At 42.0% G+C, this 15963-nt stretch overlaps 1 protein-coding gene across 1 annotated transcript; it reads right to left on the reverse strand.

Annotated features, from left to right (window-relative positions):
* Positions 1 to 2226: 2226 nt before the first annotated feature.
* Positions 2227 to 11176, reverse strand: smfn (small fragment nuclease). The gene is made up of 7 exons (XM_080866741.1): positions 10937 to 11176; positions 10575 to 10658; positions 10419 to 10496; positions 6231 to 6342; positions 5282 to 5390; positions 4768 to 4821; positions 2227 to 3255 (listed from the first exon to the last, which is right to left on the reverse strand). Exons 1-7 carry the CDS (start codon positions 11159 to 11161, stop codon positions 3138 to 3140), a joined length of 780 nt encoding a protein of 259 aa, XP_080722867.1. The 5' UTR covers positions 11162 to 11176; the 3' UTR covers positions 2227 to 3137.
* Positions 11177 to 15963: the final 4787 nt, after the last annotated feature.

The following is a 15963-nucleotide window of genomic DNA, read 5'->3' on the forward strand; positions in this document are numbered from 1 at the left end:
TAACTTCACATTTCTATCAGCTGGCCTGAGTCTGTGTATTATTTAATTTTAAAAGGCCATTAAAATACACAGAGACAGTAGTTGCCACAACCAATTAAATGAAAGGAACATCTGCCAATATGAAGTAAACCGAGATAAGAGAGATTAAGTCAAGCAGGAATATCAAAGCACATAAATGCTCCAGCAAAACTCAAGTTTTCCATAAGAATGCGACATCAGTCAATTTTGGTACTCCGGAGTGGACTTTACCCAGGAAGTACACTAAATGCAGCTAAACTATAGGTAACACATTTCAAAATGGTGCTCTTTGAGTGTGGAGTGTCCAGGCAGGGGAAGGACACATCTGCATCTACCAACCCTATTGCAATAGAATGAGGCAGGAATAGTTGAATTTGGCACCTTGGGCCCTAACTCGTGTCTTTCCTTCACCAAGCTTTTAGGAGGTTGACGTAGTATATTTGTGTGGCTACACCCTGATCCCACTCCAAAATCATCCTCCACTCAGTTGGTGTCTGAGTGTGTTGTTTGGTCTGAAGTACACTGGGATGTTGTGCTTGGAGAAGACTCTCCTGAGTTTCTCTGATAAACCTGCTACATAGAGAATGACAATATGGCTTTGTTTGTCCTTCTACTTTCTCCCTAGTTGATGTCTGACCTTCTTTACTGTGCATCTTCATACCAAATAGTGATGTGTCGGACGCGAACGAAACGGCTCTCAGAGCCGACTCTTTGAAGTGAACGACGCGAGCCAACTCCTTATTGGGAGCCGTGGGGTTTGTTTGTTTTTTTCCTTTCTCTCACCCTCTCTCTCGCACTTTTTTCCGCTTCACTCCGCACGCGAGCCTTGTGCTTACGCGCAGCAGCAGTGGGGGGAGGGGCGGTAGTTACACTCAGTAGCACAGGAACAGAGCGGGAGGGAGAGACAGAGAAAGAGAGCAGGGACAACAACATCACATTAGAAAGGTATAGTAATCATCCACAACTATTTTCAGTTGTGGATGATAAAGGATTCAGAAAGTTTATTCATGCAGGTCCATATGACAGAGAATATGCATGTTCTTTTTGTTTTCATATTTTTAATTTATATTTAATTGTGTTGTGGTTTGCAGTGTTCTGTGTTGTTTCACTTTAAATTTGCTCAAAAGGAAAAAGATAAAAATTTAAATAGTTAAAAGTTAAAATGTAAATAGTTGGTTTTTGTATTATATGATTTATTTATTACATTTTTTGTGGAGTGAATAAATAAAAGTATATTTACGGTGGCCCCTAGAGACAAAACACTTAAAAACTCCAAAACACGTACAAAAGACAACAGAAGTGCTCCAGGATGCTAGGGGGCAGTGTTGGGCTTTTGTTACCTCGTGGCTACACAAGCCAGCAAGTACCAACGATCGGATTTGGTGTGTGGTAGTAACAGGTAAATGAACATTTTTTAAATTATTTGAATATATATATGAGTGCCTGTGTATAAATACACAAACAATACACATATTCTTTCAATTTTAAGTGATCTAGTAGCTCTGCTTTGGAAGTTCAGTTAATGCTAGAAATGTGTTTTGGAGTTTGTACGTGCTTTGTCTCTAGGGGCCACCGTATATATTTATATATAAACATATATAAATAAAACCACAGGTTTTCTTTTACATTAGTAATTCCTTTTGTCCATAATTTTGTATTGTTGTTAATAAATTAATTAAAGCAACAAAACAACCTGAAGAGCGGGTTGGGAGCCGAAAGAGCCGGTTCTCTAAAAAGAGCTGGAAATCCCATCACTAATAACAAAGTATTTGAGTCAATACTCTGGCAGTTTGTTGGTCTGGACATCAACAATGATCTTAGAGAAGCAATTTCTGCTACCCATCAATCTGGCAGGGGGTTATACAGAAGAAAACTGCAGCTTGGCAAACCAAACCCAGTATGACAGGTGGTAAAAAACACCACGCTGGAACAATGTCCTTTGGACAAGACCAAAGAGAATGGCTACAATGTAACGTAACAAATAAAGCCTTAGAGGCATTGATAAGATTGCTGTCTTTGAAGGATTTTGATATTACCTCGAAAATAAACACAAAATGAACATTTTAAAATGTCAACAAAAAACTAAAATGTAAAGAATTCATGGCAGAGCTGCTACAATGGATTGCAATGCAATGGCTGTCAAACATCACAGGTTTATATAATAATACATACTGTGCACTGAATTTAAAGTCAGGTAACTTACTGGTCTTGATTTGAAGCATTTTCCATTTATTCAAAAGATTCTCTTACACTTTCAAAGACATTGCACTTCGTCTAAATCAGTTTAAACCAAGTTGTACTCTAAGCTAACACCACCCTGCTGTACATTCTTTGCATATTGTGTATGAGCTTTGACTTACTGACTCAAACAAGTAACACATCATTTCCATTTATGTTGAACCCACGTCACCAGTCAGCAATGACAACTTTTCAAACCTGCTATATGGGTGCCAGTTTAGCTCAGTAAGCAGACCACATGCTACATGGGCTGGATTTGAATCTGACCCAGAGTGGCCCTTTGCTGCCACTGTCCAATAAAGGCTCCAAACATATGATCAGAAAATAAAACTACTGTACTGTTAGAAATGTAACAGTATGAAGACGTTTGAGTTTGGAACATTCACGTCCGTCACTTCACTTAGATGTTAAATATTCCAACATGTCATTGCACTGCATTTCCAGTTATCTACACCACAGCACATTGAAAATAAAGAACTTGAAATGGATAAACAAATATTTGGGTATTTTCTGTTATAGTTGCTCCCATTTCCTGCATCATGTGGTACATGACAGTAAGGAAACAAGAAGTTTTTCCACAGGCACAACCAGGTTTATTTGGTTTCACTTTCAAAACAAGAACAATTGAAAATTGCATCAGACACTGTCTCAATCAACACAAAAATCCAATCTACCAAAGATCACTATCATGAACCTGGACAAAAGGATTTCTCCTGAAAAGAAAAACAAAAAACCAACTGCTGCTTGCTTCTTTCAATGAAACCTTTAAATTTACCACTAACAATATTCTAACAAAGGATTATTGAGCATTCGCAAGTGCACAAACAAAAACCGATGGCAATACAATAATAACACTGAAGACTATATTCTCATTCTATGTGCTAACTCATACTGCTGCCTCCATTTTCAACAATCGTGCAATTCTTCTCTGATGCTTTGAAGATGTTGGCTCTGTAGTACTGCAGCTCCTTGATGCTCTCCCGGATGTCCTCCAACGCTCTAAAGAAGAAAAGCTCCATTTTAACTTCACCATCGTGGATATTTCTACATTCGCCTCCACATGCACACTTCGTTCCAGGATTAAAACAAGATTCTGCAAAGGTGGCTCTCACCTAAAAGCTCAGCTCCACGCCCTGAGCTCAGGCTGCGTGTTTGTTTAAACTTATATTTATGGTGGAAGATTTAAAAAAACATGAACTTTCCATTAACCTATCAGAATGTCAGCTTCATGTCTAAAAAAGCGATATGAACAGCAAAGTCTGAAGATTAGGCTGTGGAGGCCTTTTACATTTTTGGACTGTGCAATAGTCCACACTTTTCTACAAGTAACGCACGAGGTTGCTTCCCCATAGAAACTTTGTTTCACTACAAGTTTCATTATGTCCATGTTCCTTCATCACTATGGCCCAAGATGCATTTCATAATTACCACACAGCAATATGAATCTCTGTCCTTATGAGGACGTGTCTTTATTGTCCTCATTAAGAATGAACACCAGTGGTACCCCTCACCCTCCTCACAGATGCACCTGTGGTAGAAATGTGAAAGTCCTCTGTGCTTTGTTTCTTTGTTTGACTGCTGAGTTCAGGAAGTGTGCAACCTTAACAGGGGATCACATACTTTTCCCCTCACTGTACAGGTTTTAGAGCAGCATACACTCCCACAATGTCTTTTTTCATATTTCCATATTTCAGCAGGACCAAGCTAAACCCAATACAGCATCTGTGTAACTAGCTTTACACCAGGGGGGTTCAACTCCAGGCCTCGAGGCCCGGTGTCCTGCAGGGCCTCGAGGCCTTATCACCCTGAGGAAGAGAAAGGTTGGCTGTACACTATTCTGTTCAACATCTCATCCAAGATCTTCAATAATCAGGTGCAATCTTCACTCTCTTATAGAGAGGTCATGCTTTGACACTGCAGGCCTACTTGTTGTTCCTAGAGTATTTAAAAGTAGAATGGGAGGCAGAGCCTTCAGTTTTCAGGCCCCTCTTCTGTGGAACCAGCTTCCAGTTTGGATTCAGGAGACAGACACTATCTCTACTTTCAAGATTAGGCTTCAAACTTTCCTTTTTGCTAAAGCATATAGTTAGGGCTGGACCAGGTGACCCTGAATCCTCCCTTAGTTATGCTGCAATAGACGTAGGCTGCCGGGGATTCCCATGATGCACTGGGTGTTTCTTCTTCTTCACTATGTGTTAACAGACCTCTCTGCACTGAATCACACTTGTTATTAATCTCTGGCTCTCTTCCCACAGCATGTCTTTATCCTGTCTTCGTCGCCTCGCCCCCAACCGGAGGTTCTGCTGAAGGTTTCTTCCTGTTAAAAAGGAGTTTTTCCTTCCCGAGGTCAACTGTTTTCTGATTGTTGGGGTTCTCTGTATTACTGTAGGGCCTACCTTACAATCTAAAGCACCTTGAGGCGACTGTTGTTAGGTTTTGATGCTGTATAAATAAAACTGAAGCTCATCAGCCGTTTCATATATATGTTGATGCAGCTTTCTTTTTATTTACCTGTGTGTTGCTTTCTTGTGAGGCACCATTTTGTATTCTTCTGGAAACCAGCGTCTGAAAGTGTTTGTAGAAAGAAAGTCAATCGTACTGATACATTTATGATTTTCATGTATGGGCAGCATGCAGATGAAAATGCCATGCAACCTTTTCTTTGCTATGATGTGCAGCGGTGCATTAACTCCAGTAAACGGTTCTCACAACTTTAGTTCACATCAAAGTGAGAAACCAAGTGAGTGAGTGCAGCTTGTCTCTGGCAAACACTGTAAACTCTAAAATACCTGAGCCATGAATCTGTGGCCATTCATTTCTATAAAGGGTTTGATTAGGAAATGGAAATTAGACATAATATACATTCATGTTTATGGGTGTAGTCCCCCCCACCCACACTCCCTGTGACCAACAGTGTTTAACAGTGGCTCTCCACATGAAGATGCCAGATTATTCTGAGGTCAGCTCATGCAAAGCGGCCTGGCTGCAACAACTCTCACAGTTTACATCTCCTAAAGTCACCTGCCTGCTAAGCTCCTTGATGGTGCTCACGTCGATGATTCTGTAGTGAAGGTGGTACATGAACTGTGGCATATACTTGTCCAGGAACCTCTTATCTGCATGCACAGAGTTACCTGTAGAACAACCAATCACAAGCATGACTCCTCAATCCAATCACTGACACCAGCACATGTGCTGCTGTTACACACATGATCTACAGCAGGGGTGCCCAATCCCGGTCCTCGAGAGCTACCGTCCTGCAGCTTTTAGATGCATCCTTGTTCCCACACACCCGAATCAAATGAATGGCTTGTTATCAGGCCTTTGCCAAACATGATGGCATGCTGAAGAGGTAATCAAACCATTTGATTCAGCTGTGTTGGAGTAGGGATGCATCTAAAAGCTGCAGGATAGTAGCTCTCGAGGACTGGGATTGGGCAGCCCTGATCTACAGGATAGTCTGAGCTTTGAGTCCAGTATGAGGAGGGTGAAGTAGAAGAAACAGATCACCTACACTGACACCTGACTCAGTCCTTTCACACTCAGCATGTTAATCACTTTCATGAGCTCACTGTGCATTATCCAACACAGGGTGGGGAGCTCCAGGCCTCCAGGGCCGGTGTCCTGCAGGTTAAATGGCTAAATGACCTCCTCGACATGTCTTCAAGTTCTCCAGAGGCCTGGTGATGAACATTTGATCCAGGGTGAGATCTAAAACCTGCAGGTGCTCGAGGCCTGGAGTTCCCCACCCCGATCTAATTAGAGTAATCACAGCAACCCAAATGGAAACCTCGGAAAATTAGGAAAGCTAAGCTGACGATTGGCTCTCCTCGAGCTCCTGTAGCTTCACCGGAGAGTCATTACAGAGATGCTAGGCATAATCCAGCCACCCACACAGTACCACAGACAGACATGCAGAATCATAACTTTGTGCCCAGGTCTTGGTTCTGAGGACATGAACAGAAAGAGTTTACCAGCGAGGGGACATTGTCCAGGTGGTGTGTGCTGTCTGACGAAGGACAGGAACTCATACTCTGCTTGTTCCAGGGTGATTTTACTGTCCCGTACAGCCTGGGTCAGTCCTGACTAAGACACAATTACACCAACAGACTTTGTTACTTCACTTTAAAACACGCCTCATCGTTCAAACAAGACAACAGTAAAGTGGAAAGGAAAAGCAGGCGTGAGCACAAATACTAAAATCTGAACTGCTGTGTCTGGGTTTTCTCTCAGTGTTGCACAACCTGAGGTTACAATAACATTAACTTCTGGGAAGATTGGTAACTGTCTGCACCTCCCTGAATCTTTCTCACTGTAAAATGATGAACTTTAAATGATTTGACGGGTCGCACCAACTGTTTCTGTAAGATCATTGCTGATGTCCAGACCAGCAAATTGTCAAAACTTCTGATTAATCAGTCCATTGATTAGCAGCACCTGGTGCTACTTAACCTCTACTGAAGCAGCAAAGGGAGACTTCACACACTGTCTACATTCTGGTTTAACGTTAGTCTGACATGGTGTCACATGTCATGCTCTTGTGCAAAGCTGCATTTATCTCATTTTAAGAGCTACAGAGGATCAGAAGATTTTGTTTTGGGTCTGGATACGTCAAACCTTGGAGTTAAGCATGTGGACTTTGTCACCTGAATGATAGTAAATTTCATACACTAGTAACCTGGTCCTTAAGTGATGACGTATGAACCCTGCTTCAGTCCAAACAACTCTGTGTTTATTAAGGCTGTTGTGTTTTTAACATGTTTTAATGTTTTGTATCTTGTTCTGTTTAATCTGAACAAGCCCCTAAAAACAGTCCATGATCACTGCCGGCCTCTCAGTTTTTAAACCCTTACGATGTAACTGCAGCCCATGCAGCAGTATATGAATGACTAACCTCATATTGTGGATGGATTATCTCAGTTGTTCTCCTGACTGAAGTTTGGTCCGTTTACAGCATCCTGCCATGCGACTGCATTTGTCTCTAACCATCAGGAACCTTCACGTTAATTTTTATCGAGTAGAAAAAAGTTAGCGTTCATCCTCCAGCTTCACTGTGTTTATGCTATGCTAACATAGGTGTGTCGCTAGCGATCACGTAGCACATCATTATATACCAGCTAGCCCAACTTCAGTAACCCTACAAACGTCACTGCTGTTTAGTTTTCTGTCCTCATTTATGTTGGAAGTGATAGCAGAGCTGTACGTTTGAATTTGTTTCAGAAGTCTCTCTGTCAAAACATGCTATATTATGTTTAGATGGAAGCTAGCGAGCTAACTTCCTGCTAACTTCTAACTTAAATGTAATAAATTCTGTTTTCATGGATGCTTGGATGTTAAACTTCATTGTTACACCTGGTAAAGCAGCAACGCTGATCATTTTATTACAGATGAAAGAATTTAGACAGTTTGCAACTCTCAGTGATGCTGCAGTGTTGTTTGACTTTGGGACCTGAAACAGAGTTTGGACCAGGACACAGCTAATGGCGTCAGACTTAAACACACGATTGGGGAAAAAGGTTATTTTTGAAATGACAATGTGTCTGGTAGGGGTGCAACGATATTCGTATCGATATTGAACCGTTCGATACAGTGCTTTCGGTTCGGTACGCATATGTATCGAACAATACAACATTTGTAATTTATTTTATCAACTTTCCTTCTGACGATGCTGTCTGTGTGGAGCGCTCAGTGAATCTGCGTTCGACTACTCCGCCTAGGCTGCACTGTCGAGCGCAGATCCACTGAGCGCTCCACACAGACAGCATAGTCAGAAGGAAGAGCGCAGGGCAAGCTAGCGAGACAGAAGTTAAGCTCTCCTTACAACATGGACCTCCCCCACCCTCATTCAGATCTGGCGTTTGGAACTATTTTGGTTTTCATGTGACGTATGACCCTGAAGGTAAGCGAGTCATGGACTAAAGTAAAACAGTATGTTGGATGTGCCACGCAATGCTCAATTACATGGGTGGGAACTAGTGTGTTAGCGCAGTTAGCTCGTTAACGTGTTGGCCGTCTAGCCCCATGCACGGGGCTATCAGGGGTAGCTCGTTAACGGAGATTTGCCGTGTTGTAGCGTTAACGTCATTTCAATGAGATTAACCTGAAAGCACTAGTGGGAACACAACGAATATGACTGCACATTTACACCGACATCATCCTAGTGCAAAGACAAAAACAACAAGCATGCTACTAACTTTAGCCGAGTCATTTAGACAGCTGTTAGCACATGATTCTCCTTATGCTGCTGAGAATATAGCCCAGAAGAAGCGGATAGTATAGCTTTTATTTTGGAAAGAGACATTTCTCTGTAATAAACTCTCTTTTCCAAAGATGAGTGATTCCTCAATCAGATACAGGGCTTGCAATATCGCTAGCCCAACGTCCTGGGGCTAGCGATTTTTTCCAGTCGGGCTACCAAAATCTAGCTCTGCCCTGCCCGTCGGGCTATTGTAGGAAAAATATATGTCAATGCTTTTGCATTCTTTCAGAAATGTAGCTGGGTAATTATGTCATTGGCATCGGTGAGCCACTGTCAATATGTGACATATTGAAGTCGCGTTTGAATTTGCGCTTGTTTTTTTGCTTTCACTTTGCAATCGTGCGAACTGTGTATAGAGAGCGACAGCACTGATCTGTGAGTGATGATAATTTGTGCACCAATTCCTCTGACATCGTCTTATTAATCGTTAGCTTACTATGCAAACATGACAAGTGAAATCTCCCGCAGCTTAAACATGTGAGAGGTTGATCGCAGAGAATCGCTGAGCTTATGTGAGTGCCTGTGTAAAAGCAGCAGGATATATATTTCAGTTCTGCTGAGCCAAATAAGACAGGTCAGGGTGAAGAAGTGACAGCCAAAGAAAAGCTTACCACAAAACGGAGAAGTTATGACAAATCAGACTATAAGGCTAAAAGAAAGTGCAGCTTTATGGTTTCATGGACAAAATAATTTCTGTGGCTGCGATATGACGAGCTAAATAACCAGGGCTGCACATAAGTGGTCCGCAGGTGCGCATTCGCTGTCAAAATAAAAAACACGCACAAGGGTTAGGGTTAAATTTAAAAACTGTACTTTTGAGTTAAAATATATATTTATAATTTTAATAAATGACAAATTAAAAAGGCATGAACATTTTTTTGTATCGAAAAAATATCGAACCGTGACACCAAAGTATCGAACCGAACCGAATCGTGAATTTTGTGTATCGTTGCACCCCTAGTGTCTGGTGTACTGTGGGAGATACGACACGTCCCACAGTACACTGGTCACCACTTACCTTATGTCAACTTAAGGACCACCCTTAGGTAAGAGGTTAATGTTTTTAATGGGTTCGTGTTAATGATGGCCACCTTCATTCACATCAACATCTCTTTGAATCTCAAGAATTTCAGTGAAACAATACCAAAGCAAGTTTAAGAGTTGGAATCTCAAGCAGAGCCTTCATGTTCTGAATTTGTCCTACAGGCAAACGGCAGGTCTCACCTGTACAGTTACCTATGAGCCTGTGAGAAACTGGAACATAAAAATGACTTCAGTAATGTGACAAGTATTAAACTTGATTTGCTACACTAACCAGAACCTTCATTTAAGTTTAGGTGAGTGAACATTTTAGATTTTATTAATTGACACTAATTAGCCAGTAAAGGTTTTTGTGTATTGAACACAAAGTTTATAAGTTCCTAAGAACGCTTGAGTAACAGCCCATAATACCACACGCCGCCCTTTCATCTGCACTGGGTCACTCCAGAACAACCACCACGGCAGCAACCAAAACACTAACATTAAAGCTTCAATTCAATTTGATTTATATATTAATATATATTAATTAATATATATTATATTTAGTATCAGTGTTTTTGACTCAGGGAGCATTCAAATGGCACAGTGCAACCAGCAGAAAGAACATATGTCTGCACAATCTCTACGATGAATAAGAAGAGACTGATTCAGAGACTCATAAGAGTGTAGGAGCCGGGAACATTCGTGCTCACGCTATGGTTAAAGGCCGTGGTTGTAAGGAGCTGCATGTTCCCATTAGCATTCTAGATTAGTTTGTTTTCTTGCAGAGGTGCTTTCCAGCACAGACTTTTGACAGACGTGTAGAAAAACAATCTGTATTTCTGCTTTACTGGTACGAGCCCCTGAACAAACGCCGGCTTACCTTTCCGTGATGCTCTTTACACCACTCTGACATCCCTTCCAGTAGCTCGTCGGGCTGCTTAATGATCACGTTTGGCCCCTGGAGAAAAACAACAGCTGCCTTGAACTTGTATGACAGAGAGACGAGCAGAGGCTCCAGTGTTCACGTTCACATTACCTCGGCCAGGATGTTCAGGTTAGAGTCTGTAATAAGGCAGGCCATTTCAATGATTTGGTCCTTTTCAACGTCCAGCCCTGTCATCTACACACACACACACACACACACACACACACACACACACACACGTAGTCGTCATTATAAACAGCACAGACAGATTGAGAACAGCAGCTCAAGTCTGCACACCCGCGTGCCATGTTCCTGCGTGGACTGCCTACAGCTCGTTGGACACTTCACACAACTATTCCAGCATCCAGCGCTATATGCGCCATCTAGTTCCACAGCTTACCGTTACATTCAACGGCTAAGTAAAGCGTTTAGTGCCTTGTAGCAATAACCACAGTTCCCACGACGTGACTCACCTCCAGGTCCACCCACACCATTCTCTGGGACATGCCCGTGGCTGTCATGCTGCCTCTTGTTGATGCCTGACCTGCGGCTGGTGCTAACAGCGGACTTCCTGGCCGGCTAAGCGCTGCCTTTCCGAGAGACAGCGCGAACAGACTCTTGCTGAATGTAGCGAGCACCCATGCCGAACTGCGCGAGCACACCGGCATGCTGAGCCCATTTCCGGTCTTATTTGCCATAAGAAAACTTTTCAAACACAGACTTCAGCAACGAACTGCTGCATTACTGCCACCTGCTGGTGTGGATGTACGTGTACAGCTATCAAGATCACTACTGAAGTCCAGGTGCTTGGAGTCGTTGGTCTGCCTGCCTGTCAGTTCTTGCACTCTGGCTACGATCAACTGAAATCGTGCCGCAGTCTGTAGCGTGGATGCGGACATTTATTTCATTTTTACTGCACAGAAGTAGTGATGTGACTGTATCGAGGCTTCAACGCTTGTGTCTAGTGATGTGTCGGTCGCGAACGAAATGGCTCTTAGAGCCGGCTCTTTGACGTGAACGACGCGAGCCGGCTCCTTATTGGGAGCCATGTTTTTTTTTTCTTTCTCTCACCCTCTCTCTCACACACTTTTTTCAGCTTCACTCCACTCGTGAGCCTTGTGCTTTGCGCTGGGAAGAAGGGGGGAGGCGCGGTAGTTACACATGCTTGGTAGTTACCAAGGGAGAGACAGAGAAAGAGAGCAGGGACAACAACGTCACATTAGAAAGGTATAGTAATCATCCACAACTATTTTCAGTTGCGGATGATAAAGGATTCAGAAAGTTTATTCATGCAGGCCCATATGACAGAGAATGTGCATCTTCTTTTTGTTTTCATATTTTTAATTTATATTTAATTGTGTTGTGGTTTGCAGTGTTTAATGTTGTTACACTTTAAATATGTTTAAAAGGAAAAAGCTGAAAATTTAAATAGTTAAAAGTTGAACCGTGAATAGTTGGTTTTTGTATTATATGATTTATTTATTACATTTTATGTGGAGTGAATAAATAAAAGTATATTTACGGTGGTCCCTAAAGACAAAGCACATACAAACTCCAAAACACGTAAAAACTCAGAAGCACATAAAAACTCAAAACACGTACAAAAGACAACAGAAGTGCTCCAGGATGCTAGGGCGCAGTGTTGAGCTTTGTTACCTAGTGGCTACACAAGCCAGGAAGTACCAACGACCGGATTTGGTGTGTGGTAGTAACAGGTAAATGAACTTTTTTTAAATTATTTGAATATATATGAGTGCCTGTGTATAAATACACAAACAATACACACATGCTTTCAATTGTGTCATTTAAGTGATCTAGGTAGCTCTGTTTTGGAAGTTCAGTTAATGTTAGAAATGTGTTTTGGAGTTTGTACGTGCTTTGTCTCTAGGGGCCACCGCATATATTTATATATAAACATATATAAATAAAACAACTTCTTTTTTTTACATTAGTAATTCCTTTTGTGCATAATTTTATATTATTGTTAATAATAAATTAATTGAAGCAACAAAACAACCTGAAGAGCCCGTTGGGAGCCGAAAGAGCCGGCTCTTTTTAGTGAGTCGAGCCGAAAGAGCCGGTTCTCTAAAAAGAGCTAGAAAACCCATCACTACATGTGTCGAGTAGTGAGGAGAGAAGGTTAGGAGAGAATGGAGCCAGCTAAGAAGAGGAGGATGTCCTCCCCTGTGTGGGAACATTGTGATTTTATTACTCCCAACAAGGTATGTAAATTTCTACAGAAGATGTATTTTCATAATACTGATGGTGCAATACAATTTATGTTAAGCAGCTTTACTTTTGTACAAGGTGAAGTGTTTGCTATGTGCCAGGGAGCTGGGATATAACAACAACACCTCATCCATGCTTAGGCACTACAGAGCTTTGCATGAGAATAGGGGGAACACCGATTATGGAGCAAGACCAGGTGAGCCATCAAATGCCACGATAATATAGCATGCTGTAATGTTACTAAATGATATATCAATATTATACAACTGTAATAAATTACGTGTGTGATATTTATATTTGTGCTTTGTTTTTGTTGTCTTTCCTCAGGAGAACAATCTCAAATAGATGAAGACCTGGTTAGCATGGTGATTGAGGACTCCCAGCCATTTAGCATTGTGGAGGACAAAGGTTTCAAAAGATTTGTTAAATCATTAAATGTTTAAAATGTTATCCCCACTAAAAAGGTCATAAAAGCAGTGAAAATTTAGTTTTTAGAGAATGAAATGTGGGCAGGACTGAGGCTCAAAGCCTCAGTGTGTAGCTGTCCATACCTCAACGTTACAAAAGCACAACCACTGTCCACACCCCAACCACACCTCACCTCACAGGAAATGATCATTTCCATTTTAAGCATTTCCAAATGATCATTTTCCATACTGCCAGTATAAATATACACAGTATGCTGCCATCACTACAATATACATGTTTTACACACTCCTTTTGTTGTTGACATTTACAGGCTGTGTGCAAACGGCCACACTCTTCAAATTCATGCCAACTAATATTTTTACATCCAGTAGATGTCCTACTAGAGCAAATGAAGCTTCAAGACGCTTTGCACTGGGGTGAACCAATTGGATGAAAAGCTTCAGTGCTTCATGAAGCTTCATCTGCCCATCACTACACAGAAGGATGAGAGCGCGATAGTAAAGTGGAGACTGCTCCACGACAGACACAACTGCATCATACTCGGCAGCATGCTAACGCTAAGCTAGCCAAGAACCCAGAGTGACGTTAAAGCTGACCCCAGACCAGCACCTGAACAGGTAAGTAAGTAAGTCAGTAAAGTTTATTTATTAAGCGCTTTTCATAGACAGGTAGTCACAAAGCGCTGTACACAAAGATTAAAATAAACAGTACGATAAATTGCAAAATGCACAATATACACAATATAAGAGGTTAAATGTAAATTCAAAATGTAAAAAGCGTTGGTCAACCGAAGGCTTGTTTAAACAGTAAAGTTTTTAACTGCTTTTTAAAGGATTCCACAGAGTCAACCAAACGTAGTTGTGGAGGTAGACTGTTCCACAGCCTTGGTGCCACAGACTGAAAGGCTCCGCCCCCTTTCCTCTTCAGTCGTGTTCGGGGAGCAACCAACAAACTCTGTTTCTGAGCAGAGACAACGAGCAGCAGTGTATTTTGTGAGAAGCCTGGATAAATCATCTGGGGCCTGGTCATGTACTGCTCGGTACGTTAAAACAAACATAACAAAGTGATGAGCAGTCAGGCTGCAGCTTTCTGCCTGCTCATGTTTCTACAGTAGAATCGTGTGTGCGGCTATGGCCTCTGGGTTTATTATCAGACAGCAGTGTGTTTCAGATCATTTTACAACATCATAAGAGTAAAACGAAAGTAACGTAACGAGTAACGTAACAAATGTCTTTCTCCTGGGTGTAATTAAGTAAGGTGCGTCATTACTTTTAAGAAAAGTGTTCTATGTGCAATAATTACTTTTTGGAGTAATGATCACAACAAAGAGGGGAAACGCTTCCAGCACCCACAAACATTTGACCGTCCAGGATGTAAAGTCTTTGATGCCTCAGAGATGGTCTCAAAGCGGAGCCAATGAGAATCGATAAGTGATATCAATTATGGAATTTGGAATTTCTAAATTCTTTTCAATTTCCCTCCCAGTGTTGAACACAGCTGCAGATGTTAATGCTGCTGCTTATTCCTGCTGGATTCTGTGCACGTTGCATCCAATAGCGTCTGTCTTCTCGGTCACATCACTTCCTTTATTGCTGACTCTGTTTCCTTTTCCTTTTATTTTTAGAGCACTTTCATAATCACTTTGCAAATGATGGGCTCCCCTCGGCCACCCACGGAGCCATCGCCAGCTCTAAGGCTTGGATCATTCTGTGTCTGCAGCACGCTGCTCTATATGTTCTATCGGTCTGGCGTTGGCATGAGCTCACCACCCTGGAGGAGGTGATCAGTGACTGCTCTTAATCATGGACTCCCACCCCCTCCATTACACCCTGGACAAAAGAGCAGTTTCAGCAACAGGTTCCTTCAGCCTGGCTGTCTGACGTTGTTACAGGAGGTCGTTCCTTCTGCTGCTGTCAGACTCTTTCATTAATCCACTGGGGTCAGATCCACACATGTGGAACAAGATTAATCACACCTCAGTGCACCCTGTCACTTTGTACACCACAACATATATTGGCACTTATACTTGTTCTTTTGTATGTATATTTATAGCTATATCTCTATAAGTATATATCATATAGTGCTTGATGTTTGTTGTATATTTGCTGCTATGACAGCACTATACTTCTATCTTTGAACAGATACGTAAAAGAAAATGGAAACTGGAAAAACGTCATGACGCATGCTCAATCATCCAGGTAAGTAAATCTCCAAAAGTTGATTCTGTTCATCTGGGCGTAGCGTTTTGTGGGAAAAATGTTTCATCACTCATTCAGGTGACGTCTTCAGTCTCAGCTGACTGCAGGTTTCAATCTTATAAACAGTACATTTGCATAATGACTGAAACCAGCCCACTGAAGGAACAATGGGCTGGGAGGTCAGTTCCTTAATCTTAATTATGCAAATTCTCCATCAGTAATGGGGGACATCTAAAAGCTGATGTGTACCGTAAACCTGACACAGCAGCCAGGGAGGCAGAAGAACATCAAGAAGGCCCTGAGTAAATGTGGTTATCCCAGCTGGACTTTTGTCAAAGCTGGGAAGGCTCCTAAAGAAAGCTCCAGCAGATCCAGGAGAGAAGGACAACCGCTGCCCACCTGTAGTGATCCCGTACGTGTCAGGAGTATCGGAGCAGCTGAGACGCATTTTTTCTAAACACCGGGTCTCTGTGGCTTTTAAACCCCAAAACACGCTGCGCCAAAAACTGGTCCACCCCAAGGATCGGGTCCCCCGACACAAACAGAGTAACATAGTGTACGCTGTTAAGTGCAGGAGGACTGGCAGGATTTATACATCGGGGAAACCAAACAACCTCTGGCTAAGAGGACGCCACAACACAGAA

This window comes from Rhamphochromis sp. 'chilingali', assembly GCF_963969265.1.
Source record: "Rhamphochromis sp. 'chilingali' genome assembly, chromosome: 19".
Lineage (NCBI taxonomy): Eukaryota > Metazoa > Chordata > Actinopteri > Cichliformes > Cichlidae > Rhamphochromis > Rhamphochromis sp. 'chilingali'.